Raw genomic sequence first — 26,848 nt, 5'->3', positions numbered from 1 at the left:
AGAAAGTGAGGTATAAGAGGGGTTGACACATTGCTCTGAGAAAGAGCAGAGAGCCAGGCACCCAGGCACTCCCTCAAGGACTTTAACACCTCGTCTCACTTGATCCGGGCGGCAGTGCTGGGAAGTGATGCCTGTTATTAACTCCACTTTATAGATGAAGAATTAGAAATGGACAGACCTTAAGCAGCCTAAGGCCACACAGTTAGTAAGCGGCTGTGTCCTGTTATCCCTAGGCAGTCTATGTTCAGATAGATGTGCCTAAGCCCATGAAATACTGCCTGGTTCAGGACACCAGATCAGAGTCGCCCTCATCTAGTCTTTCTGGTCCTAAATCCCTCACATGCTAGCCTCTGGCTCTTTCTGGACACTGGCTCAAGCCACTCCTGAATGAAAGATTCCTGTTGCCTTGGGTTAGTGGGCACTGGAGCCTGGCTGGTGTTTGGGAGTTGGTTGCTATCCACTGTTTTAGCGGGACGAGCTCATTGCTCCACACGTTGCTGCCACCGACCTCTCCTGGCTTAGGTGTCCACCACGCTGGCCACACCCACATGCCTCCCAGGGACAGGTGGCCCTCTGCAGTCTTGTAGCCATTGCTCCACAGGAGCTATTTGGAATCAGGCCACTTTAAGAGAAGAGTGTGATCTTGGGTACTTGGCAGCAGTTCAGCCTGATTATGTGATGGAAGAGGTGCTCATGTTAAGTCCAGTGTGGGAGCTTCTGGGGAGCCCAAGTGCAGTGCCCAGAATTAGGGGTAGTCTCTGGCTGCTTCTAGATGATAAATTTTGCCGCGTTCTTTAACTGATACGGGGAGAGCGGTATCAAAGCACAGCACCTTGAGGAGCCTCCTGCCAGAAGCCCTCTTGTCTGCCACACACTGGGCTTTCCCTCCTGCAAAGAGGTGAATGTGTTTCATGTTAAAGGAAACCATGAAAAAAAAAGCGGGACTTCAGATGCCCCTCCCCTGCCCCCGGGCCTGGCTACAGACATTTCTCTTCTGCCTCAGTTTCTTTTCGATCCCGGAACGCTCCCCATCTTGCTGTTTGGGGGGGTGGTGGTGGTGAAAGTAGATGGTGGCCCTTGTAAGATGTGGATCTGGCACAGGGTAGAGGCTGGTGTGTTTGTGTTCTGAAATACCGAGATGGATTAGCTGTGACCCTAAGAGGCCTCTTGGGTCTCCCTGGGAAGATCAGTTTCTTTCCTGTTGCCTTTCTGGAAGTTCCTGTTGCCTGGTGTCAAGTTGGATGTGAAAGAGTTCATCTCTGATGCTTTTAAAACTGTTTATACTTTCTGTGCTCCTTTGATCTCCATATTCCTTCCTGCATAGGGCTGGGGTCAGACAGGGCCAATGGGGTGGCAACCAAAGGGGATAAGGGCAGAGGTTCTGAGCCAGACTGCCTGGGCTCTAGTCCCCCAAATGTTGTCTGACTGGAGCAAGTTGCTGATTCCCTAACTCCCCTTCCCCCATTTTCTGACCTAACAAATGGGGATTAAGGGAATGGCTGCCTCTCAGGGCTGTGATGGTGTTTACAGAACCCCATGCCTGGTACAAGGCAAACTGCCAATAAATATTTGATGGTAACAGCTTCATTGTAGGAGACTTTGTCTCCCTGTAAGCCAGGTAAGACAACTGGAACAGAGGGGAGGCATGTTCTCCAGCTCTGTCTGTAAGGGATTTCTTAGTCACCTGTCTGATTGTTAACTGCTTGGGGGGGGGGGGGCTGCGCTGACAAGGACAAGCCACCTGCTTATGGCCATCTATTTAGCACCCATGCATGAAATAGTTGATATTCATCACAATACTGCCCTATATTATTTTGTTGGTGGTAGTCAAAGATGTATATCACAGCAAAATGTCCGGGTTGTAGATGTCACTCCTCTGGTGCTATGGTTTCTACACCAGGAGGACTGCTCTGCATCCTCCCTCCCCTCTGCTCAGAGTTAGGCTTAAGGACAGGCTCCAGAAGCAAGGAGTTCAGTGTGTGAGCATCCAGTGTGTACAGGAATGGTACCAGGAGCTCAGTGTGTGAGCATCCAGTGTGTACAGGAATGGTACCAGGAGCGCAGTGTGTGAGCATCCGGTGTGTACAGGAATGGTACCAGGAGCTCAGTGTGTGAGCATCCGGTGTGTACAGGAATGGTACCAGGAGCTCAGTGTGTGAGCATCCAGTGTGTACAGGAATGGTACCAGGAACTACCCAGAGAACCTGTGCTGTCCTTATTCACAAGGGAACTGACCTCTCCAAAGAGTAAACAGCTTTCTGAATTTGCACCAGAGTCCAGGAAGGATATAAACAATTGCAGGATGAGCGTATTACCTTGCATTAGAAGCAGGGAGTATTATCCATGTGACTTTCAAGGCTTTTTTCTTTTCTTTTCTTCTTTTCTTTCTTTCTTTTTTTATTTATAAAAGATGGTTTGAGACATTGAAACCATAAATATAACCAGTTACCTCAAAAAACCTCTGCTCTGGGTTGAGGAGCCGGCTCTGTCTGTAAAGTGCTTGCTGCATAAGCCTGAGCTCCTAAATTCCGACACCCACATAAAAGCCAGGCATGCCTGCAATCCCAGAGCTCTGGGTTGGGGGTGTTGAGGAAGGGCCCTGGTGCTTGCTGGGTAGCCAGTCTAGAGGAATTGGGGAGAGAAACCAGGTTTTTCAGAGAGAAACCAGGTCTCAAAAAATAAGTTGGACAAGAAGACAGGATGCCTAGTGGGTAAAGCCAGTGGGTAAATCCTGACTAGATGAGTTCACTTCTTAGAACCCACAATATAAAGAAAAACTCACTTTCCAAATGTTGTCCTCTAACCTCCACATGTACACCATGGCTCATATCACACACACACACACACACACACACACACACACACACACACACACCCTTCACTCTGTTGGCTCTCTCATTCATACTTGATAAAGACTCCCAAGCGTGTTGGACTTATGGAACACCATCAGAAGAAGCAAGGGGCACCTGGCTCTGGTGAAGGGCCATCCACAGTCCTGCCTGTCGTAAGGGGCACTGGCTCTGGTGAAGGGCCATCCACAGTCCTGCCTGTCGTAAGAAAAAGAAGGGTTTTGCTCAAGATGCTTCTTTCTCAAGTTCTGAGTTTAAACATTGGCTCCATTATCCCAAGTCTAAGGTAGAGAATTTGATTTTCTGACTGGAGAGATGGCTCATAGCTGAAGAGAATTTGATTTTCAACTCCTGGTTTGTCTAGCTGCACTGACATTAATAATGTGTCTCTCATCTGTATTACAGACTTATGAGGATGATCAGGGAGAAATGGCTTGAGAAAACTTTCTGATAAATATCATTTACATTGGACAATAAAAATTACCACTGTATGTTCTCAGCTATTTCTTCTAAGGACTTTTCTAGCTTCAAACAGTCATGCCTGACTCTGAAATCCCACTTTATTTATTGTCATTATTTATACTGTCATTATTTATTAGCCATTTTAGATAACTTAGGCATAGGGAGAATTTTTTTGTTTGTTTGTTTGTTTTTCGAGACAGGGTTTCTCTGTATAGTCCTGGCTGTCCTGGAACTCACTCTGTAGACCAAGCTGGCCTCGAACTCAGAAGTCCACCTGCCTCTGCCTCCCAAGTGCTGGGATTAAAGGTGTGTGCCACCACTGCCCGAGGAAGAATTCTTTTAAGATTTATTATTTTAATGTATGCTTGGTGTGCATGTGCATGCGCGTGAGTGTGCGTGAGTGTGCATGCGCGTGTGTGTGTGTTTGTGTGTGTGTGTACATGTATGTGCAAGTACCTATAGAAGCCTGAAAAGGACCTTGAATCGTCTGCTAATCGGATCAGTAAGTACAGTAACCCCTAAGTACAGTAACCCCCATGTGGGTGTTGAGAATCAAACCTTGGTCCTTTTCAAGAACAGTAAGTGCTCTTAACCCATGAACCATCCCTCCCACGCCCAGAATTCTTCTCTATACATATTCATATTATAGTATCTTGCTGGAGAAAACCCTCTCCTTATGTAAAACTAAATTATAATAATTGTTCTAAATTATTATTGTTGGAGCAGTTAATAACAATGTGACTGCAAGAAGTAAGTATTCTGTAAATGTGTTTTAGTCTTTTATGTTTATTTATAATTTTAGCTTTATTATTTTATGTTAGGTTTATTCAGGTGTAGCTTACATACACATTCTAAATTCTGGATTATATTTCTATGGATTTGATAAATATTCATGGTGTGTAAGTTCTCACAGTCATCCCCAGCATTGCCTCATGCTTGCTAGCAGCCTGCAATCCCAACTCTAATCCCTGGCATCACTGATTGGCTTCTGTCCCTATAGTTCTGCCTTTTTCCAGAGTGTCACATACATCAAATGATGTAACAGGAAGCCTCAGACTCTAGCCTTCTTTACTTAGTGTAATGCATCTGTGACTCACCAGTGTTGTGTGCTTATCAAGTTTTTTCTTTCACTTGAGTAATATCCGACTTTGTGGATGTTACCAAGTTGACTTAGCCATTCTGGGTGAGTTGATATGTGTTTAGGTTGTTTCCAAGTCTTGGTTGGTAAAATCACTATAAATATTTGCATAGGAGTTTTGTGTGAACAGAAGTTTTTCACTGCTCTTGGGTCAATGCCTGGGAGTGGGATTGCTAGGTCGTGTAGTAAACGAATGTCTAATCTCAGCCTCTGTTTTCTATCTTTGCTGCACACTGTTCTGCATATCACAGGCGACTCGAGGGAGCCTCAGGAGTGGCATCCTGATCAGACTAGGGCTTTGTTTGGTTTTGTTTTTTGTTTTTTTCCAGTCAGGGTTTCTCTGTGTAGCCCTGGCTGTCCTGGAACTCACTCTGTAGACCAGGCTGGCCTCAAACTCACAGAGATCTGCCTGCCTCTGTTTTCCAAGTGCTGGGATTAAAGGTATATATTGCCACTACCCATCCAGGTTTTTTATTTTTTTATTAACAAGTTTTGAAAGTTCTATGCTTCTGGCTGGAAATCTCTTATTAGATGTGGTTTTTGTAAATATTTCTTCCTCTACTTCTTGCCTTTTCATGCTTGGCCGTGTCTTTTGAAGAACAGATGATTTTAATTTGGATTATACAACCCAGCTGGATTAAGCTGACCCACGTTCAGCTCCCAGCGTCCAAATAGTGGCTTACAACCATTTATAACTCCAGTTCCAACTGATCTAACCTTGTCTTCTGACCTCTGAGGGCACCAGACATGCATGTGGTGCACAGACATACACACAGGCAAAACACTCATAAAATAAAATAAATAAAGCTGAAAATGGAATTGATCATACATGTCCATCTATTTCTGGAATTTCTATTCCATCGGCTTATATGGCTGGCCTCGTGCCATACTTTACTGTGCTGAAACTCACTGTATAGACCAGGCTGGCCTCAAACCCAGAGATCTGCCTACCCCTGCCTCCTGAATGCTGGGATTAAAGTTATGTATCATCATGCCTGGCATTTTTTTACTGTCTTAATGACTTTATGGTACGTCTGAAATGGAGTGATATGAGTTTTCTTCATCTCAAAATGCTTTTTCTAACCTACTTTTCCATTTAATTTAAAACCCAGCTTGTTGATTTTTACCAGAGAGTCCTGCCAGGATTTCACCTGGTGGTAAGTTTATGGATCAGTTTTTGGAGACTTCACGTTTAAGCAGCATTGATTCTTCTAATCCCTAAGTGCAGTATTTCTCTTTAGTTCTTTGATTTATTCCATCAGTGCCTTATAGTTTTTATTCATAAAATGTTACATATTTTGTATTCATAGATCTAAGTAACATATTTGGGGATTCTATAGTTCATAGAAATTTATTGAATTCATACATAAACAGTTATAGACAACTAGTGAATGCTTGTCTTAATTTTGTAATCAAGTATAAGGTGCTAGAGTGGGACTGTGAAAATCTCCTAGTCTCTTAGCTATGATAAGTGAGCAGTGAAGCTGAGTGTGAGTGTGACCCTCAGAGGCTGGCGCTCTAGCCTCCATTCAGTCTGGACCCTCCAGCCGCATTTCTATGTATCTGAGTACACTGCAGCTGTCTTCAGACACACCAGAAGAGGGCATCAGATCCCATGACAGATGGTTGTGAGCCACCATGTGGTTGCTGGGAACTGAACTTAGGACCTCTGGAAGAGAGCAGTCTGTGCTCTTAACTGCTGAGCCATCTCTCCAGCCCGCCAGCACATTTTAAAACCTTGGACAACTCCTACTCCCAAGTCAGGGTTTCTCTGTGGTGGCCAACTCTTTGTTTGCTTGTTTTGTTTTTGTTTTGCTTTTTTTTATTTTTGAGATTATATAATCACATTTCTCCCTTCCCTTTCCTCCCTTCAAAGTCTCTCGTATGCTCCTCTTTGATCCTCTTCAAATTCATGGCCTCAATTTACATGTTACGTTCACATATGTATATCTACACACACATATATACATATATATTTATATATATGTTTATGCATACACACATATATATTTATACATACACACACATATATATATATATTTTTTTTTCCCCTAATAGAACCTCCTTGGTCTATATAATGCTATATATATGTACATTGTCAGGGCTGAACTTTTAGTATAGGACCAACATGACTACGCAAATGTGAGCCAAACAAGAACAATACCAATGGGCATGCCAAAGTGGACAGACAAAAGCTCACAAGGCCTCAGCCCTACACAAAATATTACAAGCCACTGAGGGATGCTGGGAGTGGGAGAAATGCTCTCCCCAGGGTAGAGCACACCTGGTTATCCTATACTCATTGTTTTTGTTTTTCAAGACAGGGTTTCTTTGTGTAACTCTGGTTGTCCTCACAGCCTGGCTCTGCCTCCCAAGTGCTGGGATCAAAAGCATGTACCACCACTGCCGGAAAAAGCATTCCTCCTTGTTTTGTTTTGTTGTTTTATGTGGTGGTCTTGTTTTAAAATTATTTTTATCCTATATGCATTGATCTTTTGCCGGCATGTGTGTCTGTGTGAGGGGTGTGGATCCCCTGGAACTGGAGTTACAGACCATGGGGAGCTGCCGTGTGGGTGCTGGGAATTGAATTCTGGTCCTTGGAAGAGCAGACAGTGCTCTTAACTGAACAACCTCTCCAGTCCATGTAATAGCCTATCTTGATTGTCAGTTTGATTGAATTTAGAATCACCATGGAAACAAATCTCTGGGTACATCTGAAGATTATCCAGATTAGGTTAATTGATGTAGGAAGACTCACCCTAAGTGTGGGTGGTACCATTCTGTGGACCACTGTCTGGGCTGAAAACCGAGGAGAAAGCAAGCTAATTTAACTCACTCGGCTTCCTGTCTTTTGCCTTCCCACCCTGATAGATTGCGCTCTCAAACCCCTTCCTCTTTAAGTTGTTTTTTATCATAGCGACAAGGAAAGTAACTAGACCAGAGTTGCAGCGCAAAGCAGCAATGAGAAGTCCATATTTTCCAGGGCAGACTGGGTGTATGCAGCTGGCTTTCTTTGCAGATACCATAGACCGTTACTTACCTTGCATTATTTGAAGGTGATGAGTAGTCTGGCCGGCCAACCAATTTCTCACCCAGTGGCCTGGTTTGGCTCCAAACCTGCCTCTTTGGAATTCTCTCCTTTGAATCTTCCCAGTAAAGCGATCGCAGCTCCCCTCTCTTTACAGTGGCAAGGCCTTATGTCGTCAGTGTCAGACTTGATTGGCTATGGGAAGGTCAGAGGTCTGAGGAAGGAGGAAGGGCTGGTCTACTCAGTGGAGGGACCTGGCTTTAAGGCAGTTTAGGACACATGGACAATCAGGAAGAGTGAAAGGGAAAGGGTCCCTGGGAGAGCAATGGGCTGACAATAAACTCTACTTCCGGTATCTCTTTATCTTTACTATGAAAGCATGTTGAGCCGGGCGGTGGTGGTGCACGCCTTTAATCCCAGCACTTGGAAGGCAGAGGCAGGCGGATTTCTGAGTTCGAGTGAGTTCCAGGACAGCCAAGGCTACACAGAGAAACCCTGTCTCGAAAAACCAAAAAAAAAAAAATAAAGAAAGAAAGCATGTTGATCGAGTTCACAAGGTTGAACATTCGCCGTGGCATGTTGTTTTGTAAATAGCAGCTTGGGCTGTGTAGCAGTATACGGTTTCCGCATCATGGTCGTATAACTTCCTATAATCTCATCTGCAAGTTTGTGCAGTGGATGATGAGTGGACTGGAGGAAAGTGCAAACGGAACTTTTATTCCTCGCTCACTTTGTAGGCAAGGAGAGCTTTGTGCATCGAGAAGGAAGCTTCCTTCTGTCTTGTGGCCCTGGTTCCTTGGTTCTAGGAGCTTAGGGGTAAAGATCAGAGAATGATGGGGGAAGGCTCAGGTGCCTAAGACCTTGAAGAGATGCAGGGGAAGGGTCAGATGCCTTAGACCTTGAAGAGATGCAGGTCACTTCTGCATGGTCCTCAGCCTCACCGAAGCAGCAGGACGGCTGAGAAATGCGTCTCAATTGTGAGAGCAGAGAGTGGAACACCAGCACATGGGTGTGCAGAGAGGTTGTGCCATAACAGCCTAGGGAAACTGAGGCATAGAGTAGTTGAATGACTTGAAGAACACAACTAGTAAATACAGCAGTTAGGACTTCAAGCTAGGTCTTTTATTTTGACAGAGTAGGGTAATAACAACCACAGTAGCAACGGCACTGTTTAAGTTTGTTCAGATGAGCACATAGTAAGTGGGGATGTATACATTAAGATGTGTACATCTGAATTATTCTGGGTTCCCTTCTGTAGTGGCTAGAGTTGATTATCATCTTGTCAGGATCTGGTCTCACGTGGAAGGCAAGCTTCCAGACACACATGTCTACACTAGGTTAGCCTCTGGCTGTGCCTGTGAGAGATTATCTTGGTTAGGTTGACTAAAGTAGGTGGCTCATTTTCTGAGGTTGGATCCTAGACTGGATAGAAAGTTAACAGAGCATCAGTGTCAATCTGTTTCTGTCTATCTGTCTCTGTCCATCTTTGTCTGTCTGTCTGTCTCTTTCTGTCTCTCTGTCTCTGTCTCTGTTTCTGTTTCCCTCTCTCTTGACCATGGATGTAGTGAAGCCAGCTACCTCAATTCCCTGCCTCCATGGCTTCCCACAATGATGGACTCTAACTGTGAGCCAAGAGAAATCCTTGCTATGGTCAGAATATTTTATCACAGCAACAGGCAGGTAGTAGCTAAGACATTCCTCGCCCAAGCTCTGCTTCACAATCATCTAGGGCCGAGGTTCTTAACATTTCTAATGTTACAACCCTTTAACGCAGTTCCTTATTTTGTTGTGACCCTTAGCCGTACAATTATTTCATTGCTACTTCATAACTGTCATTTTGCTACTGCTATGAATCATAGTGTAAATATCTGATAGGTGACCCCCAAAGAGGTCACTACCCAAAGGTTGAGATCCGATGAGCTAAAGAGTTCAATATGGCTCCTGAGGAGTGTGGCTTACAGTGTGACCTTCATAAGCTGGTGGCTGGTGCTTCTCCTCCAGCAGAGCTCAGGCAAGGGCTGAAGAGACAAGTGGCTACATGCTCCTGTGAAGCCCCGGGAGACTGGGCGAGGCAGGGGCTGATGCCAGGCCTCAAGAAGTTACAGTTACCTCTGCTTGAGTCTGGAGCTGCCTCTTGAAGATAACTTCCTAAATGTCCCCAGAGGATGGCCCCAAGAAGTCAGGCTCGGTGCCCTGGCCGAGGATGGGAAAACCCCTTGGCCAGCACCTGTTCCCTCAGGAGTCCTTGTGGGCCCGAACTAAAAGATGAGCTTTAATTGAGTTATTGTAAAAGCTCCAACATGAACGAATAAATTGGCACCCATAACTTATACATTATTTAAGAGTCTGTCTTTTAGAATAGCTGCTTTTGTTTGTGTGGAGATGTTAGGGTTGAAGTCATTCCGTGACTGGCATTCCTGTGGCACAAGGAAGGAGACAGGGAAGAGTTCTGCATGAAGTGGGAAGGCCTTCCTCTCTGGAAACATCTAGGGAAGCTGCTGCTTTTCTAAGTCTTGTGAATGGGGACACTGAGGCAGGGACCGGGGCAGAGGTTTTAAGATGTCCAGAGATTCGTAGGGCTTGGGCCCCAGTGCCACAGGCCATCCCTTGAGCCACATGGTGTAGCAAGAGAAGAGGTGCTGGGAGTATGTGGCTGAGGAGCAGGAGCAACAGTGTCAGCATCGGATATTGATGACCAGTCCGCAGCACGACGGCATATGCCATGTTCCCAGCCCCCAGGCTTCTTGACCTCCAAATAGTATGTCCTCAATAGAAGAACTCTTCTCATCCTAGGGCCATTTTCCAGTCATGTGCATTTGTTCAGTAAGCAGCTTATAGGCCCTTGGTGTGTGTGGCATCGTGTGGGGTAGTCCCCACTGCTGGTAGCAGCCACTCTCATCATCCGAGTGCACTAACTTGCTAGGGATTGCCTTCACCTCCTTGTTTCAATCTACATTTCTCAGTCTGAAAGGCTTGACCGTCTCTTGACCTTGCTGTAGCCCGCTTGGTTTCCTCTTATGTCAGTTGCGTGTTTGTGTCCTTGACAACTTTGTCAAGAAGTTTGGACATGAAAGGAGGAAGGTAGGGGATCAGAAAGAGTATTTTTCTTAAGATGGAAAGACTTGAGCTTGTTAAAACAATGGTGGAAGGAGAAGAGTCTAGACGTTTGTGTTAGTTACATTTTGTTGCTACAATAAACAACCAGGACCCAAAACCATCTTCCATCGCTGAGGGAAGTCAGAGCAGAAACTCAAAGCAGGAACCTGGAGGCAGGAGCTGATGCAGAGGCCATGGAGAAATGGAGCTGATGCAGAGGCCATGGAGAAATGCTGCTTACTGGCTTGCTTCCATGGCGTATGCAGCTTTGCTGTACATTCATACAGCCTAGGACGTCTGTCCACAGTGGGCTAGACCCTGTCCTCTCAGTCATTAATCAAGAGGATGCCTCACCGGCAAGCCTGCAGGCCAGTCTGATGGAGGCAATTCCTTAACGGAGGTTCTTGCTTCCCAGATGACTCTAGTTTGTGTCAAGTTGACAAAAACGAAGGAGGACATGCAACATTGGTGCCAAGGTCTGAGGGATGGGAAGTAAGGAGGACTGCGGGGATGTCTGGATCTACACTGCCCTTGGTAACTGAGGTAGACTGGGAAGTAGAGCCAGCTCTGGGCTCCCACCAGTTTCCATAATCCCATTTTGACTGCCCCTTCTGCTTGGGCCCAGGAGAGTGGTTGGGAGGGAAAAGGTAACCCAATTAAATTCTGAAAAACTGCTCTATATTGAATTCTTTTTGTTTTATTTTATTTTATTTTTAAGATTCATTTATTTATTCTATGTATGTGAGCACACTGTAGCTGTCTTCAGACATACCAGAAGAGGGCATCACATCCCATTACAGATGGTTGTGAGCCACCATGTGGTTGCTGGGAATTGAACTCAGGACCTCTGGAAGAGCAGTCAGTGCTCTTAACCGCTTGAGCCATCTCTCCAGCCCTCTATATTGTATTTCTAAGTGAAAAAATGTGTTCATTGTAAAAATAAAAATGTGTGAAGAGAGAGACCGCTGAATTTCAGTGTGTGGGATATGACACATGGAATGCGGAGGCACAGGATACATTGATCAGAGTCAGCCAGCACAAGGGAGAGAGGAGCTCAGCCCTAGGTGCCGTAGTTGATTAGATTGTGTTGTTGGAAGCTTCCAGAGGCGGGATGTGTTCTTATGAGCAGTAGGTTGAAAGGCCTGAGCATAGGAAGAAATGCAACATTTTCCAAAGCCAGGCAAGATGTGGCAGCAGTCTGGAGTAAAGAGAAAGCTTTAGAACATGATGGAATGACCAATGAAAGGTGCTCTACAGACGGGTAATATCTGGCCTTAGTGCAATAGATTCTGAACGAATGCTCAGTGCACACAAGTGGGATAACCAGGGCATGAGAACATGGGGTAATGGGTATGGTGAGGTGGAAGTTGGGGGTGGGGGTGGGGGAGGGCTCCAGAATGAGAGTCAGTCTCTAAGAGGTTTCCATGTCCCAGGTGCAGCACTGAGTACTAAAATACGGGCGTGGCTTGGCCCACCTACACGGAGCCCACAGTCTGGACAAGAGAGAGATGCTAAGTGCAGTTCTGACAGTGGATCAGAGTGCTGAGGCCAAGGATGCTGGGGAGGACTCAGTTTAGGTAGTGTGCCCAGGGAGGACTGCCACAAGGGAGTGATCTCTAAGAAGAGTCTAGGAAATGGGAAAGAGACAGACATGCATGGTTGCTCCAGAAGCTGTCTCCAGCACCAGCATATCCAAGGGCCCAGCGGTAGGCTAGACATGCCAAGTTTGAAGAGATGAAGGAAGGCTTGGATGTTACATGTCAGGCAGATGGGAGAGGAGCTCAGAGAGGGAGGCAGGAGAAGCCAGACCGTGCCAGATGTTAGGGCCACGGTGGCGCTGACTTGTATTCTAAGCACCACTTACATTTCAGGCTTAGGACTGCTAGGCAGTTTCCCTCTATGGTTATGGCAATCTGAGAGTATTAAGTGGAAAACTGCAAAAGTTGATTTGTAAGCTTTAGACTTTGCTGAGTGGCATGATGAAGACTTGCAGCTCCTGCTCTGTAGATGCAAACCATCCTATTGTTCTGCATTTGCCTACGTATATGCTCTCTACCCAGCACTCACTACCCTTTCTAGTCAGGTTGACCTTCATGGAGTCATGACTAGAATTTAATCCTATTCTGCTTAATGGACCCAATGTACAAGAGTACCAATGCTGGCAGTTTTATTATATATATATATAATATGATTTTGTTATATAGTTTTACAATTCTGTTATTATTGTGTTGATCTGCTGTGCCTAATTTATAGATCTGTATCTGTAGAGAAAAACACTCTATATAGAGTTCAGGACTAGCTGAAGTCTTACGCATCTACTTGAGAGTCTAGGACCTTATCTTTCATGAAGGGTAGACTACTATATTTTATAAATTTAGTATATCATTAAGTATCAGTTTTATCAAAGCCTTGTTTGTTTGTTGAGATGGAGTGTCACTGAGTAGCCCAGATTGGCCTGACTCTTAACTGTGGCCTCGATTTGATGGAGATCTTTCTGCCCCTGCCTCCTGAATGCCAGGATTCCAAGCATGAGCCATCAAACTACCTTCAGACTTCTTACAAGAATTTCCTGTAGAAGCCGTGGGGATGGTGTGGCAGACTCCCATGTGGATCTCACCCCAAGTCAGTTGCTAGAACGTTCTCATCTGATTTGTTTTCTACATCCCTAAAACAGATGTAAGGAAATCCTAGATGTCATGTCTTGCTCACCAATGTGTTCTTCGGCATTGCTAAAATATGCAGTAGGTTTATGTCTTAGGGTTTCACTGTGTTGCTGTGAGGAGGCACTGTGACCACGGCAACCCTCTTAAAGGAAAACATTTCATTGGGGCTGGCTTACATTTCAGAGGTTTAGTCCTTTGTCATTGTGGTGGGGAGCATGGCAGCATGCAGGTAGACATGGTGCTGGGGAGGAGCTGAGAGTTCTACATCCAGATCCACAGGCATCAGAAAGGGAGAAACTGGACCTCTCTTGAGCATTTGAAACCTCAAGGTCCACCCTCAGTGGCACACTTTCTCCAATGAGGTCATACCTTCTAACAGTGCCATTCCCTATGAGCTATGGGGGCCATTTTTATTCAAACCACCACAGTTTAGTTTTCTTACATAATCATAATGTCATTATTGTACCTATTACAATAGACTATAATTCCTAATTAGCATCCAAAACTAGTCTGTTATTCTGATAGCCTTGATGGTCCTAAGATACAAAACGACTTACACATCATTTGCTTGTTACGTCTTCTAAGTCTCTTTTGATCCACAACAATCCTTAATTCCTGTCTCTTTGAAAACAAAACAAAACAAAACAACAACAACAAAAAAACCCACTTTCTCTCTTTTTTAAACTTTATTTATTTTTTGCATATTGGTGTTTTGCCTGTAAATGTCTGTGTATCCCATGTGTGAGTTACAAACAGTTGTGAGCCACCATCTGGGTCTTCTAGAAGAGCAGTCAGTGCTCTTAGCCATCGAGTCATTTCTTCAGCCTTGTTTCCATGACACGAACTAGAGGAAACTAAGTCGGTTGTCTGCAGGGTGCCCAGAGCTCTGAATTTGGCTCTTTGCTTTCTTATCATTTGATTTCCTGTAAATCCTGAAAATGGAAAGTTGGTCCTGAAGACTTGATTGTAGGGCTCAACAATTTGGCAAAAAAATCACAGGTCATAAGGGCCTTGTGTTGCACGCAAAGTCTCAGGGATATTACGAGCCCTTTCATTTGATCCTTTTTATTAGAAATACTTAATTATTTGAAGTTTGTTATTTCAATCAGTTCTTGACCATTTCCAGTGTTGGGCCTCTGTACTTTTACTTCCTCTCCTCCTGCAGCTCTCCTCAGAGAAGAGAGAAGTGACTATGGGCTGGGGACCTACTAATGAATGAAGAAAAAGTGGACATTTACCTTTTCGACCTTACCCCAGAGAGAATCTTAACAAAAAACAGTCTGGAGAAGCAGGGCTGCATGGTATCTGCTTCCTGTAACGGTTGTTATTGAGCCTGAAAACTTCAAGATGTTATCTTTGAAGACTGTGTGCTGCGGGGCGTGGGATCTGAAGTATTCTGGATTTGAAAAAATGTTTAATGTTGATTTTTAGAATAATTGCATATACATAATGGGAGTCCTAAGGGTGCCCAAGTCTTCATACATGTGAAATTCATGCATGTTTTCATGTACACCTTACATACATAGCCTTAGGTAATTTTATGTAGTATTTTTTAGTGATCCTACCGTCACATGAAGCCAGGTATGGAATTTTCTGATTGCAATATCATGTCAAAACTGAAACAGTTTCAGAGTTTGGAGCATTGTAGACCAGGGATGCTCACCTTTCATATAAGACTGTTGTCTCTTGCGGGGCGGTGGTGGCGCAAGCCTTTAATCCCAGCACTTGGGAGGCAGAGGCAGGCGGATTTCTGAGTTTGAGGCCAGCCTGGTCTACAGAGTGAGTTCCAGGAGAGCCAGAGGTATACAGAGAAACCCTGTCTCAAAAAACCAAAAAACAAACAAAAAAAGACTGTTGTCTCTCTTCTCCTCTAGTTGTTCCCGGTGGAGCAGGATGTGAACGCTGACAAACACTGTTCTTAAAAGCCAGTCCCCGTGTCAGAGCTAAGCAGCACCTGTTCCCGACCAAATCCCTCTAAGGACTGGCAGAGCTCAGTTAGCACCACCCCACCCCTGCTCCAGCAGCAGCAGTTTGACCAGAGACAGTTCTTAATAGATTTTTTTCCATGATGAGGGCAGCAGGGCAGGCAAGTTGTAACCTGTGGGCCTGAAGCCCCTGCCTAATGATGGAAACTGCAGCAGCAGGGATTGCGAAAGACACAACAGGAACAGTCAAGAATGACCAACCAGTACATTGCAAAACATCACAAATGCATGGGGGCAACTACAGACAGTCTTAGAGCTCTGGATCCTAAGCTGCACCCTGTCACTACGGCCAGGCTAGGTTGGCATATGAGTTGCACAGTGTGGCAAGGCAGACAGAGAGCACTCTGGAAGGAGAAAGGCTGGTGGTTTTCACCTGCTGGAAAGGCCCCTTACAAGTGGCATTTACCTAGGCTTCCATCCTGCCCTGTGATGCTGACACCCCCATGGTCTACTGTTCTGAGAGCTTTGTGTTCCATAAATGAGAGCCAGTTATAACCATATTGAGACTGTACTGTACTGTCTAGGTGGAGATATCCAGGAAACAGTGGGGGCTCCTGGAGTGAATGGGGTCTTATTGGTTCTCACTGTTTTGGTGGGTGTGTTGTTTATGTACTTACCTTTTCTTTAAGGTGTTTGTGCATATGCAATCCATTTATGAAAGGAGTGGGTAGGAGGGCACATTCCCTCGTTCCTACGATGCATTCACAGAAAAGTAATCAAGGGAAATGCAAGATTTAATCTCCTGACCTGGGTTGCCATAGTATCAAGTAGGTTAAAAGCAGGTTGGGACAGCGTAAACGACAGAACACACTGGAAAACAGGTAAAAGCAGACCAAACAACCAGACGAGACAAACGTCAGGTGTGTCTAATCCTATTTAAGGAAGTCAGCGTGAGCGGCTGCATCAGCCTCCGCTCTGCCCCACAGAGGAAGAGTTGCATTCCCTGATGTGGCCCCATTTCCCACCCTAAAGTGGATCTGGACTTTTTTTTTGCTTCTCACCTTTGAGGGACCCGGTGAAGAAGAGGGAGTACTGGTTACTGTTGGGAGACTGGGGCTGGAGGAGAGTCTATTCTCTCTGCTGGGGAATGGGGAATACTGACATAAACCATAACACAGACCTACAGGAAAAACACTGTAGCCCCTGGCACTTCCTCAGGTCCTCATTGATGAGCTGGGCAAAGCACTTGAGGCTCATATTGTGAGGCATAACACCCATTCTGGAGGCAGATGGGTTCCAGGATTCAAGAGAGGTAGTAGCACACGCCTTTAGTCCCAGCACTTGGGAGTCCAGAGGCAGGTGGATTTCTGAGTTTGAGGCCAGCCTGGTCTACAGAGTGAGTTCCAGGACAGCCAAGGCTATACAGAGAAACTCTGTCTCGAAAAACCAAAAATTAAAAAAAAGAAGGTCTTTGGGGTGAAATGGGAATTGGATGTTCAAGGAGCTGTCCATAGGACACCCTCTCTCCTTTTGCTGACAAGGGCACAATGTCCAAGTTTAGGCCTCTATTGGGACCCTCCATGAGTCATGGAAGGCCACTCTGCAGGCATCAATGACTGACATCATCGAAGCTTTGATCACATCATTCCATTTCTAAGTTCCCCTCGATGACAACTTGAATGCCATTTCGGTGGCTTCTCGTTTGATCAGGTGCTCTCGCATGAGACCCCATCACATGCTATTCTCTTTAGCCATAGTGGTTCTTTCAGCCAGGCCTTTGAAGGGTCATGGTGATGGTAATAGAAGGGACCTGGGTGACACTGAGAAAGCACCAGGTTGAATTTGGTTTCAGGCTCATTGTCATCTGGGGTGAGTGGTCCTTCTGTTATCAAGCAAGCAAGCAAACAAACAAACGCACTATATACTCATTGGTTCAGATACACAAATGTATTTTGCCATATCCCTGGGAGAGCCGCCGTCTGGCTGCTGTTCTCAGAGCTGCGGTCTCAGGAAGGATGGCGTTTTTAAGCAGGATGAATTGCTGTTGTGTCCCTGATCTCCTGCACCCAGGGCCATCAATCTTGTCTTGCATGCTGGTTCTGCTGGTCTGCCTGCCTGGGCTCATCTTTCTGGGGCAGACTTATTTACGGAGCCATAGCTAAGGTAATCTCACTCCCAGACTCGCAGCCTGGGCCTCTCTCGGCCACTCTTAAAAATAGCCTGGGATGAAGGGAGTGAGCCAGGGTCTGGTTACCTCTGGGGCTCAGAGGCAATCTTACCTCAGCTCTGGCAACTTGGCCCCTCTCAGGAGCTACTGGATAAGCTTGTGGCCCTGCGGGTGGTGGTCAGCCTGTCAGCCCTCTGTCTGACTCACACTTCCAAGTCAGTGGTCATTGTGTTTGCTCTAGGGAGGCGGTGAAGGCTTGAGGAGTAGGGAAACCCTTCCCGGCTGTCTCTGCTCAGACCATCGAGAGCGAAGCTCAGCCCTAGAAGCAGCTGGTCCATTATGGAGAACAGGCTGTTCAAAGGGACAAAACTCTTGAGCACAGGCCCGGCATGGTGTGGGGTATACTGTGTTCAGGGTAGTGACTGGCTTTCCCACTTTGCACATTCTCTTTGCCCTGAGTGCTAAATACCTTTGTTCAGCCCTAGCAGCTGGGGGCACACTGTTGCAATGGCCCAATTCTCTCTCCGTATCCCTAAGACCATTCCAGTCAAGGGTCATAACAGGGCTGCAGTGTGGCCTGTTGTCTAAGCTCCCACAGAAGTGGTAGACAACCCTGGGGAGGCCTCATCCTGTGTCTTTTCTCCCTTGTGCAGTTAGGGTAGATAATTCTGGCTCCTGTCTTACCTCAAAGGGATGTGGTGGGATTGATTTATCAGACTGAGAGACAAGAGAGCCTGAAGTGACTCACTCTGAAGAGTAAGGTCCAAGCGCTGAAGTCACGCTCAGAGTGCCAAGCAAGCATTGTTTCTCCTGCCTGTGTGTGAGTCTGGGGGGACTGCGACAGGGATGTGAGCCCACGTGTTGGCATATGTGGAAAGCCAGTGTATGGTTTAGTAGTTATTGACATTGTCATTTGACCCCTTCCCTGGCCTTTCCACCCACAGCCCCTCTCTTGAATGGGAAGGCTCTGGGCCCTCATTCTGAAGGACAGACTTGAACTTGGAATCCCTTAAGTTCCCAGGAACAGATGAGAGAAGGCAGTCATTTCCCCAAGGCCGTGGACATTGGTGACCAAGATGGCCGCTGCCACCTCCTCTCTTTTGCCCCCAACCTCTCTCTCCCATTCTCCAGTTACTCGCCATCTCCCTCAGTGTTGAAATTGCTCGGTATTCCTTTCCTTTAGTTTAGATTCTTGTCCCTTTTTACCCGAGTCCTTCCACGAGTACCTCCAGACTTCCTTGGAGAGCCTTTGCCGGTCACACGGATCTTCCTTTTCCCTTGGCACTCAGTCCCTAACGCACCCAGTTCTCCTGATGCCCTGGCATACAGCGCATGTTACTGCTCCCCTGGCTCTCCAGGCTGCTTGGTCTGGTCAGGGATTCAACAGGAGACCTTAGTCCTACACCTGCTCATACTTTCAAGAAGGAAAAAAAGAAGAAGAAGAAGAAGAAGCTTGGCTTTTCTGTTGTTAAAGGTGGTGGCCAGAAAGACTCAAATGTCTCCACAACTACCCACCCACCCCACACTGGTTTTGTTTAAGTCAGACCCAGCCAATTTCCCTCTCTCCCTCCCTCCCCCCTTTCTCTTTCTCTTCTCTCTCTCCCTCCTTCTCTCTCCCTCATTTTCTCCCTCTCTCTCCTTCCCTCTCTCTCCATCCATCTCTCCCTCCCTCCCCCGTCGTCTCTCCCTCTCTCCCCCTCCTTCTCTCTCCCTCTTTCTCTCCCTCTCTTTCTTCCTTCCTCTCTCTCCCTCCCTTTATCCCTCCTTCCCTCCCTCCTTCTCTCTCTCTCTCCCTCTCCTTCTCTCTCTGCCTGCCTTTGTCTCCACCACCAGGGAGACTAATGATCTTAGTCCATGACTGAGGTTTCTCTTCCTTGAGTGCTCATCCCACAATCCCCCCAGCCCCTGACTCCCAGGAGAGCTCCAGTGCCTGGGCAGCAGCAGGTTTGAAGGAAGCTGGCTCACTGGGACTGATGTCTCCACCTGCTGGCCATCCTGACCCTGCCGCATGCAGCTCTCAGCCTCTGTCCCAGCCACTGCCACTGCCGCCTTTATTCCTGCTGCAATATTTTGTAACACAGGACCCTGAGATCCCAGGGGAAGAAACTGCCCCGACGGTGTGTGGCTTCCATAGGATCTGCTTCTTTTGCCTTTCCCTAATAAGTTTCCACGGAGAAAAAGAGCAAGGGGCTTGGATGCTAATCCTTTGACGTGTTGCTGTCCCCTAGGGACCCTTCCATGAAGACTGAGCCAGGCACAGCTGCTCAGAAGAGCCTGCTGACATGACATCGGCCACAGAGTTTGAAAACGTGGGCAACCAGCCACCATTCAGTCGGATTAATGCCCGCTGGGATGCCCCGGACGATGAACTGGATAATGACAACAGCTCAGCCAGGCTCTTTGAGAGGTCACGGATCAAGGCCTTGGCAGGTACTGCTTGGGGCCATGGGTGTCAGAAGGTTATAGTCACAATCCTTATCAGGTCCATGTCCCTCCTTGCTATGGTGGTGGAGCCTCTGTGTGTGAGCTCTCATATGGCAGTGTCGGGAACACCTTTGCCAAGTTCAAAGAACACCCTTTTCCCAGGGAGTACAGGCTTCAGCAGCTTGTCCCAGAATCCCTCACTTCCTCCCAATTGCCCTGAGAGGCAGGGAAATGCTGGCATTGGTGGAGGGTGGGCTCTGCCATCTGTCTGTCCCAGGTGACGTAGGACCAAAGTCAGAAATGTGAAGAGAGTTTGGGTAAGGAGTGTCTGAGGGGCTACACAGGCACAAGTTCAAGAGGTGATCTGTGACTTAGCGCCCTGCCCATATGTTTGGAGAGAGCAATTATCATCATTTCCTCTGTGGTCCAAATGAAGGTGGGAAATTGTAAACAGCATCCTTTCCAGTCTGCCTTAGGAAGGACAGTTTACTGCACTGAAGCCTCTCATCTTGAACTGGTATTAGATTTGTGCTTAGCAGTGTCTTACTAATTTGTACATAGCTGGATAATGAGAATAGCTCAGCCAGGCTTTTTCAGAGGTCCTAGATCATGGCCTTGACAGGTACTGCATGGGACCATGGGGGTCAGAAGGCTATAGTCGAAACCCCTCAGCAGATCCTTGTCCTTCCTTGCTATGGTGGAGCCTCTATATGTAAGCCCTAGAATGACACAGGCTTTTCCTCCTCCTCCTCCTCCTCCTCCTCCTCCTCCTCCTCCTCCTCCTCCTTCTCCTCCTCCTCCTCCTCTTCTTCTTCCTCCTCCTAGGTGGTGGGGGAGAGAGAGAGAGAAAGAAAGAGGGAGGGAGGGAGAGGGAGAGAGAGAGAACACACACACACACACACAGAGCGGGGAATATCTTAACATCTCTAGTAGAATGACTTCTCTTCCTGCTAGCTGAACTCTGATTCTTTAGGACCCCTCCTCCCTTTACTGTTTCTATTATCTCCCTGGAACTTGACTCAGGGGAACTACATTCTGACTCTAAATCTTTGACCAATAAAGAAACTTTGAGGTATATGGGCTGTGTAGTGGTGTGTGTGAGTGGGCGGAGCTAGCCTTTACCTAACTGGACCTGAACACCATCACTGCCTGCCGCTATCTTCTACCTTGCCAGAAAGTCTCAGGCTTTTTCCTGTAAGCACTTTTGGGGGTGATTCTCTTTGTCTTATGGCCCTGCTTAAGTTGTCATTCCCTTTCCTCTCTCCACTTTATTCTCAGATGCCTTAGTTCCTGGGAAACCTGGAGGCAGGAGCAGAGACTTAGGCCCCTTGGGAATGGCTTCTTACTCCAAAAAGGGACTGTGGCATCTCCTCTCCTTTGTCATCATAGGACTCGACCTGTTTCACAGCTAATGTGTGCATACGCATGCACACACACACACACACACACACACACACACACACATGAAATCTAGGTGAATTTCATTTTAGTAATTATATGTTGTATACCCACAAAGTTTAAATCTATCCCCCCAGCTAAACATGAAAGGAGAGTGGGGAACCGCAGAGATAAATTCAATATAGCATCTGTCTCTAAGGACTTATAATCTATTAGGGGAAAATGAACTGTGCTCACAATTAATTAGCATGAGTGGAACTGGAGAAGAACTGTGGGGAAGGCACATAAATTAAATAGCAATGAGAAAGCAAAGGAGATGATATACAGAGAGTCAGAACATGGGGGCATTCGCCAGGAGCTGGGCGGTGAGGGCTGTTTGTAATTTGGGAAATCAGAAGTGCTCGGAGTAGCTCCAGCTGGCCTGGGGAAACACAGCAGTAATGCCTGACAAGCCAATGGGAAAATGGTAGAGATGGGGTAAAGAGATGAAGAGAAGAAGGCATCAAACAAGAAACATGGTCGTAGTCAGTCTTAGTTGATCAGGAAACAGCCTCCCCAGCCCTGGCTGTGCCTGGTTAAGTCTGTTCATCACCAGGAGCATCTTACCTTCTAAAGGACAGGAATGCTCCCCATGGCAAGGGAACACTGCCCCTCGCAGAGTAGAGAAGCCCATGCCTGGACCTTAGCCAGAAGCCTGGTTACCAAGTAAACATGTCAATCTGGGGTCCTTGCATGGTCTCTACAAATAATGGAAGACATTTGCTGGCTTTTTCCTGAGAGGTGATGTGGAATGATCTCTGCTAGATGCTATAAAGCTCTAAGAAGGTCCTTTGTGCTTGATGAGTAAGAGTAAAGAGAGGAACGTGGCAGCTCTCCCCAGTTTTAACTTCTTGAAAATTTCATCTTCAGTTCTCTTTGGAGCCATCCTAGTGGGGCAGGCCGGGTCACCCATTCTAGCAGGGCCTCAGGAAGTGGAAGCTACATTTGATGCTGTCATATGTCATATTCCAGGGTCTACTTGCATGTCTACCTGTAAGAGTATTAAAGGCCGGAAGGCTTTGGCCCCTGCCTCTTCATGTGTATGGCAGTTTACCTTGCAGGCACACGTGCTAGGCTGGCTATGGGCTGCCAGTTTTTTTCTGCTATTGAAGGTCTAGGGTATAGGAAGATGTCACAGGTCCAGATTGGAATCTCCATCCTCCCTCTGTTGCTCTCACTGTGGAAGAGCGTTAGCTGTCCTTTCCAGGCTATAAAGTGGGTGGCAGTGCTTTCCCAGGCTTGTGGAAATCAAATAAGCTAAAGTTTATGAAAAATGAAAAAGCAATAATTAAAACAAAAACAACTACTAGCCAGGCAGTGGTGGCACACGCCTTTAGTCCCAGCACTTGGGAAACAGAAGCAGGCGGATTTCTGAGTTCAAGGCCAGCCTGGTCTACAGAGTGAGTTCCAGGACAGCCAGGGCTATACAGAGAAACCCTGTCTCGAAAAAACAAACAAACAAAAACAAAAACAAACAAACAAAAAAAAAACTAGTGAATAGTAGATTTTATTGGTCTTAAGAAAGCTCTGTATAAATACTTGCTGTCCTTTCTCAACCTCCAATGCCCAAGATCATCAGCTCACTTACCTTGGCCTGTTCTGGAACTGTTTCTTCCTCCTTAATCCACACCTCCCCTCCCTTACACACACACACACACACACACACACACACACACACACACGCATGCACACACTTTACCTGGGAAGCTGAGGTTGGAAGAAACAGACTCCTGGGGTCTCCAAGAGCCAACCACACTGTCTCTCAGATCCTGTTTCCTCACCCACGGTCTAGGTAGTCTGGGACTGCAGAAACTAGCTTAAATCTTGGGCATGGGCCCTATGTCTCTTCAGGAGGCCAGCTATTCCAAAACCTTTGCTTTGTTTTCAGCACTCAGGGCCCAGGAATCCAGACTGTAATGAACTTTGCCAGATGCTCTTCTCAGCATGGCAGACCCTCTTGGTCTCCTCCACATCATGACCCTCAAGTTAACAGACCCCATCTTTTCGGCCTCTTAAGTGCACTTTCTGTCAGTGTTAGAGAACATACTCTCTGTTCTGTTTTTGTTTCAGTGTTGGTACCCCCACCCCAACCCCCAGCAAGCCATCTGGTTACCCTGCCCTCGTGTATAAAAACCTGAGCTTGCTTTAGAATGAATGACTTTTGAGGTATCTGACTAAAGTGAAGTAGGGGTGGGAGAGAAAACTTGGAGAGGTGATGCATTTGACCTTGGGGTGGGGTAGGGTGAGGTGGAGGGCAGGTGGGTGCAGTGCTGGGGCCCAGAAGGAGTATTCCCCTCAGGTCTATAAGCATCCTTTAACTTCTTCAAGTTTGTCTCTGGCTGGCAGCATTTACCAGGTTCAGTGGTGGGCAGCCTGGAGGCTTCCTTCCGCCCAGGCTTTGATAGGTGTCTCTGGTGTTGCTACATTTCTCCCTCTGGGGTCTGCCTCAAGGGCTAGCGGAAGGGAACCGCTGGAAAGCCAAAAACCACGTCCTTCCCAAGGTTCAAGCCTTGGTGTTTCAACCGACAGGCTCCCAGGGTCTCTGAGAGCTAACCCTCCCTGTCACTGGGATCCTGCTTCCTCCCAGTGTTTGGGTTAGAAACCACTCACCAACAATTGGTCGGTTGCCTGAATGGCTGAGGACTGCAGGAACTGTAGCAGTCAGCATGCTGAGCCCTGACCCCTGTACTCTTTCCTCACCCTCTGCCTGCCCATGCACACTTCCCTGCAGTTGGTCCTGGACCCCAGTGAGGATGCCTCTGACAAACGTGGCCCTGGTGGAAGAGGAGGGCCAGAAAGAAAGCAGCACAAAGATACCCCAGCAGGGAAGTCTATGCGGTGACTCCCTCCTGATCTGCTTTCCCACAGCCCGCCTCCTTCCTACCCCACCCCCTGTCCCACAGGCACACAGCTTGGCTTCCCGCACCCCATATGCCACTCACTACATGAATTGAGTGATTTATGGCCCTTCCACGCACACAGATGCATCTCAAAGGCTGCAGCACAGAGAGCAGCCCTGAGTCTCCCTGGGGGGAGGGGGGACTGTGAGAAAGAAGGGCTGACATATTCTCTCTAAGTGTTGACCAGTGAAACAGTTACTAAGGAAGAAACTACACGGAGCCCCTCCTTTAAAACAAGAGCCTGACATTATGCAGCTGGCGACACTTTGCCTTTGGGTTGCACATCCAGGATGCTTCAAAAGGGAAGCAGGCTTCCTTTTCTGTGTTCTCTTTGTAATCTCCTCCCTGACAGTGGGATGAGGCTGCACGGTGAGAAGGAACAATGGCAATTTAAGGACTGTAACAGGGTCATCCATGCTGGGGGTGGGCCACAGCAGGCTGTGTCCCTGCTCTGATGGACACTGTTGCTGACCCACAGTGCCAGGCCCTGAGGTTGAGTTCTATAACTAGCAGATATACCATCAGCATGTCATGCAGATATGCCTCTGAGTTCACTGCTCCTGGCTCCTGGCTGCCCTGGAGGGGACAGCATGGGTTGGTCTTTACCTTGGCACCAGTGGCCTTCAGTCTTCTTAAGAGATGCTTTAAGACCTTCCCCTCGGGTTGCTTTCTCCACTGGTGCCAGGATCCTGTTGTTCCTAGTGACCCAGAAAGGGTTTTGTGTCCAGAGGGTGTCTGATTTCTCTTAGGGAACAGGTTTTTGCCTCAATGGGTAGGCATCCACTGCTTCATGACAGCCTGTTGGTGGATTCAGAAGAAGCAGCTGCCACCAAGACATCAATTCTTCATGGTCACGCAACCCTCCAGCTACCTGTGAGCCCAGAGGTTGTGACACTAATGACAGCTTTTAAAGTGTTGGGGGTTTGGGATCTTCTTGTTTAGTTTTGTTTTGTCTTCTCAGATTTCAAAACATTTAGAAATCATACACTGGGAAAACATACTATTCAGATAAATATCTACTCATCAGCCGTCATTTTAAAGTACTATCAGAGGAAGAGAAGTAATTGAATCAGCAGCTTCCTCTTGGAGATAGGCAGTTATGAAACCCAGCCCCACCCCAGGCAAGCTTCTGTGCAGGTGAAGCTGCCTGTGTCCTGTGCTGGAGGCCCAGGAGAGAGGGTAACGTGCTACCTGACTGTGTGGTCTGCCTTGAGTGTCGTTCTGTAGATTCTGCCCACCTTTTTATTGAGTCAGTGTCTCTCACTTGGCCTGGAGCTCACCAGTTCAGCTAGGCTGACTGGCTGGTGAGCCCCCAGGAATCCACCTCTCTCCACCTTCCCAGAACTGGGATCATAAGTGCGTGCCACCGTGCCTGCCGTCTCTAAGTAGGCTCCAGAGATCTGACACAGGAGCTCACTTTTATACAGCAAGCACGGTACTGACTGAGCATCTCCCAGCTCCCCTCTCTTGATGAAAGCAATTCATTGTTTTTGAGACTCTGCAGAACCTGGCTGTTCCCTTCATATGGGTGACTACTATCTATCATTGTGAAGACGCTTTATCAAATATTAATGCACTGAGGTTAATAATAAGATCCTGTTCTCTCTCCAAGCTGTGCAGTCTGAGTGAGCCACATTAGTAGCCTCCTCCATCTTTGGGACATTCCTGTGGCTTGTCAGCTTCATTCCCAAGGGCAGGCTCTAACGCCAAGCCTCCTAGGAGCAGCCATATCCCACCTCTGGCTCCCTGAGGGCTCCCTTCCATGCTGCCTGCTGAAGTGCCGAGGGTGTTGTTTTCAGAGCATCTGTTCAGGATGTTCATTTTTCTCTTTTTATCGTGTCAGTAAGAGAGAATGCTAGCGAGGCTGCTGGCAGAAGAGTCTGGGAGCAGTTTGTATCCCAACGCTTTAGCTTTCAGATGCTGGAAACTGGATCCGCCAGGAACGCTCACCTTATTGTCAAGTGAGAGGATCAAATAATCATGTACATACCCAACAAACACACACAACACAACAGAACACATACACACACATACCACTCACATACCTACAACATACACACACACACCACATACACACATATACCATGCATACATATATAACACAGACACACACACACATACAAAATGCACACACACACACACACACACACTATTCTGAACACTGGCAAGGTTTTCTGGAAACACTATAAATTTATAGCATCAACCATTGTTTATAGCTCACCCATTCAGCTTGCTGGAGTCCAAGCATGAGTTAGTGGTAGAGGAAGAGGGGGCATGTAAGACTAACTTATCCGAGGGCCTTAGAGGCCATAGAGAAGTCATAGAAGAAGGCAGCAGGAACCTCAGGAAACGGTGGTGAAGGAGAGCATTTGGAACAGGAATGGCAGGTAGAACAATCAAAGGGAGAGGTTCTTAACTGAGAGAGCTCTGTGTACTCAGGATAGGTGGGATGGGAAACAGGGTTGCTCCCATCCACCAGAGTATTTTAGCAAGGAAGTGGTATGGTTAGGTTTGGGTTTGAGGTGGTTGTTTTGACCTGGGGACAGCAGGTATGGGGAAGCCATGCAGAAGTCTAGGAAGGGCAGATGGCTGTTTGGGCCAGAGAGGCCACCACATGTGGGGAGAAAGTGACTCATGCTGGCAGTAGCTGATGTTGTCCTTCCGACACTGATTCTTCTGTTCTGATGCTATCGTCAAGTGACCTTGGTACAGCCACTTTCCTGCTCTGTGGAGCTCTCGTTCCTCACCTGACTTCTAGG

The 26,848-nt window shown here is 47.0% G+C and overlaps 1 protein-coding gene across 2 annotated transcripts in view; it reads left to right on the top strand.

The window, feature by feature from the left end:
• The window catches only part of Sptb (spectrin beta, erythrocytic), a 131,207-nt gene that overhangs the window by 41,625 nt on the left and 62,734 nt on the right, over positions 1 to 26,848 (top strand). For both annotated transcript variants that reach the window (XM_031357212.1, XM_031357213.1), the window contains one exon: positions 19,557 to 19,758. In XM_031357212.1, the coding sequence (XP_031213072.1) occupies positions 19,611 to 19,758 (148 nt within the window). In that variant the 5' untranslated portion in view covers positions 19,557 to 19,610. The remainder of the gene's footprint in view (positions 1 to 19,556; positions 19,759 to 26,848) is intronic.

Source organism: Mastomys coucha, unplaced genomic scaffold (assembly GCF_008632895.1).
Source record: "Mastomys coucha isolate ucsf_1 unplaced genomic scaffold, UCSF_Mcou_1 pScaffold6, whole genome shotgun sequence".
In the NCBI taxonomy this organism is placed as follows: Eukaryota; Metazoa; Chordata; class Mammalia; order Rodentia; family Muridae; genus Mastomys; species Mastomys coucha.
The sequence above is the reverse complement of the archived record's forward strand: the minus strand, read 5'-3'. Positions and strand labels throughout refer to the sequence as shown.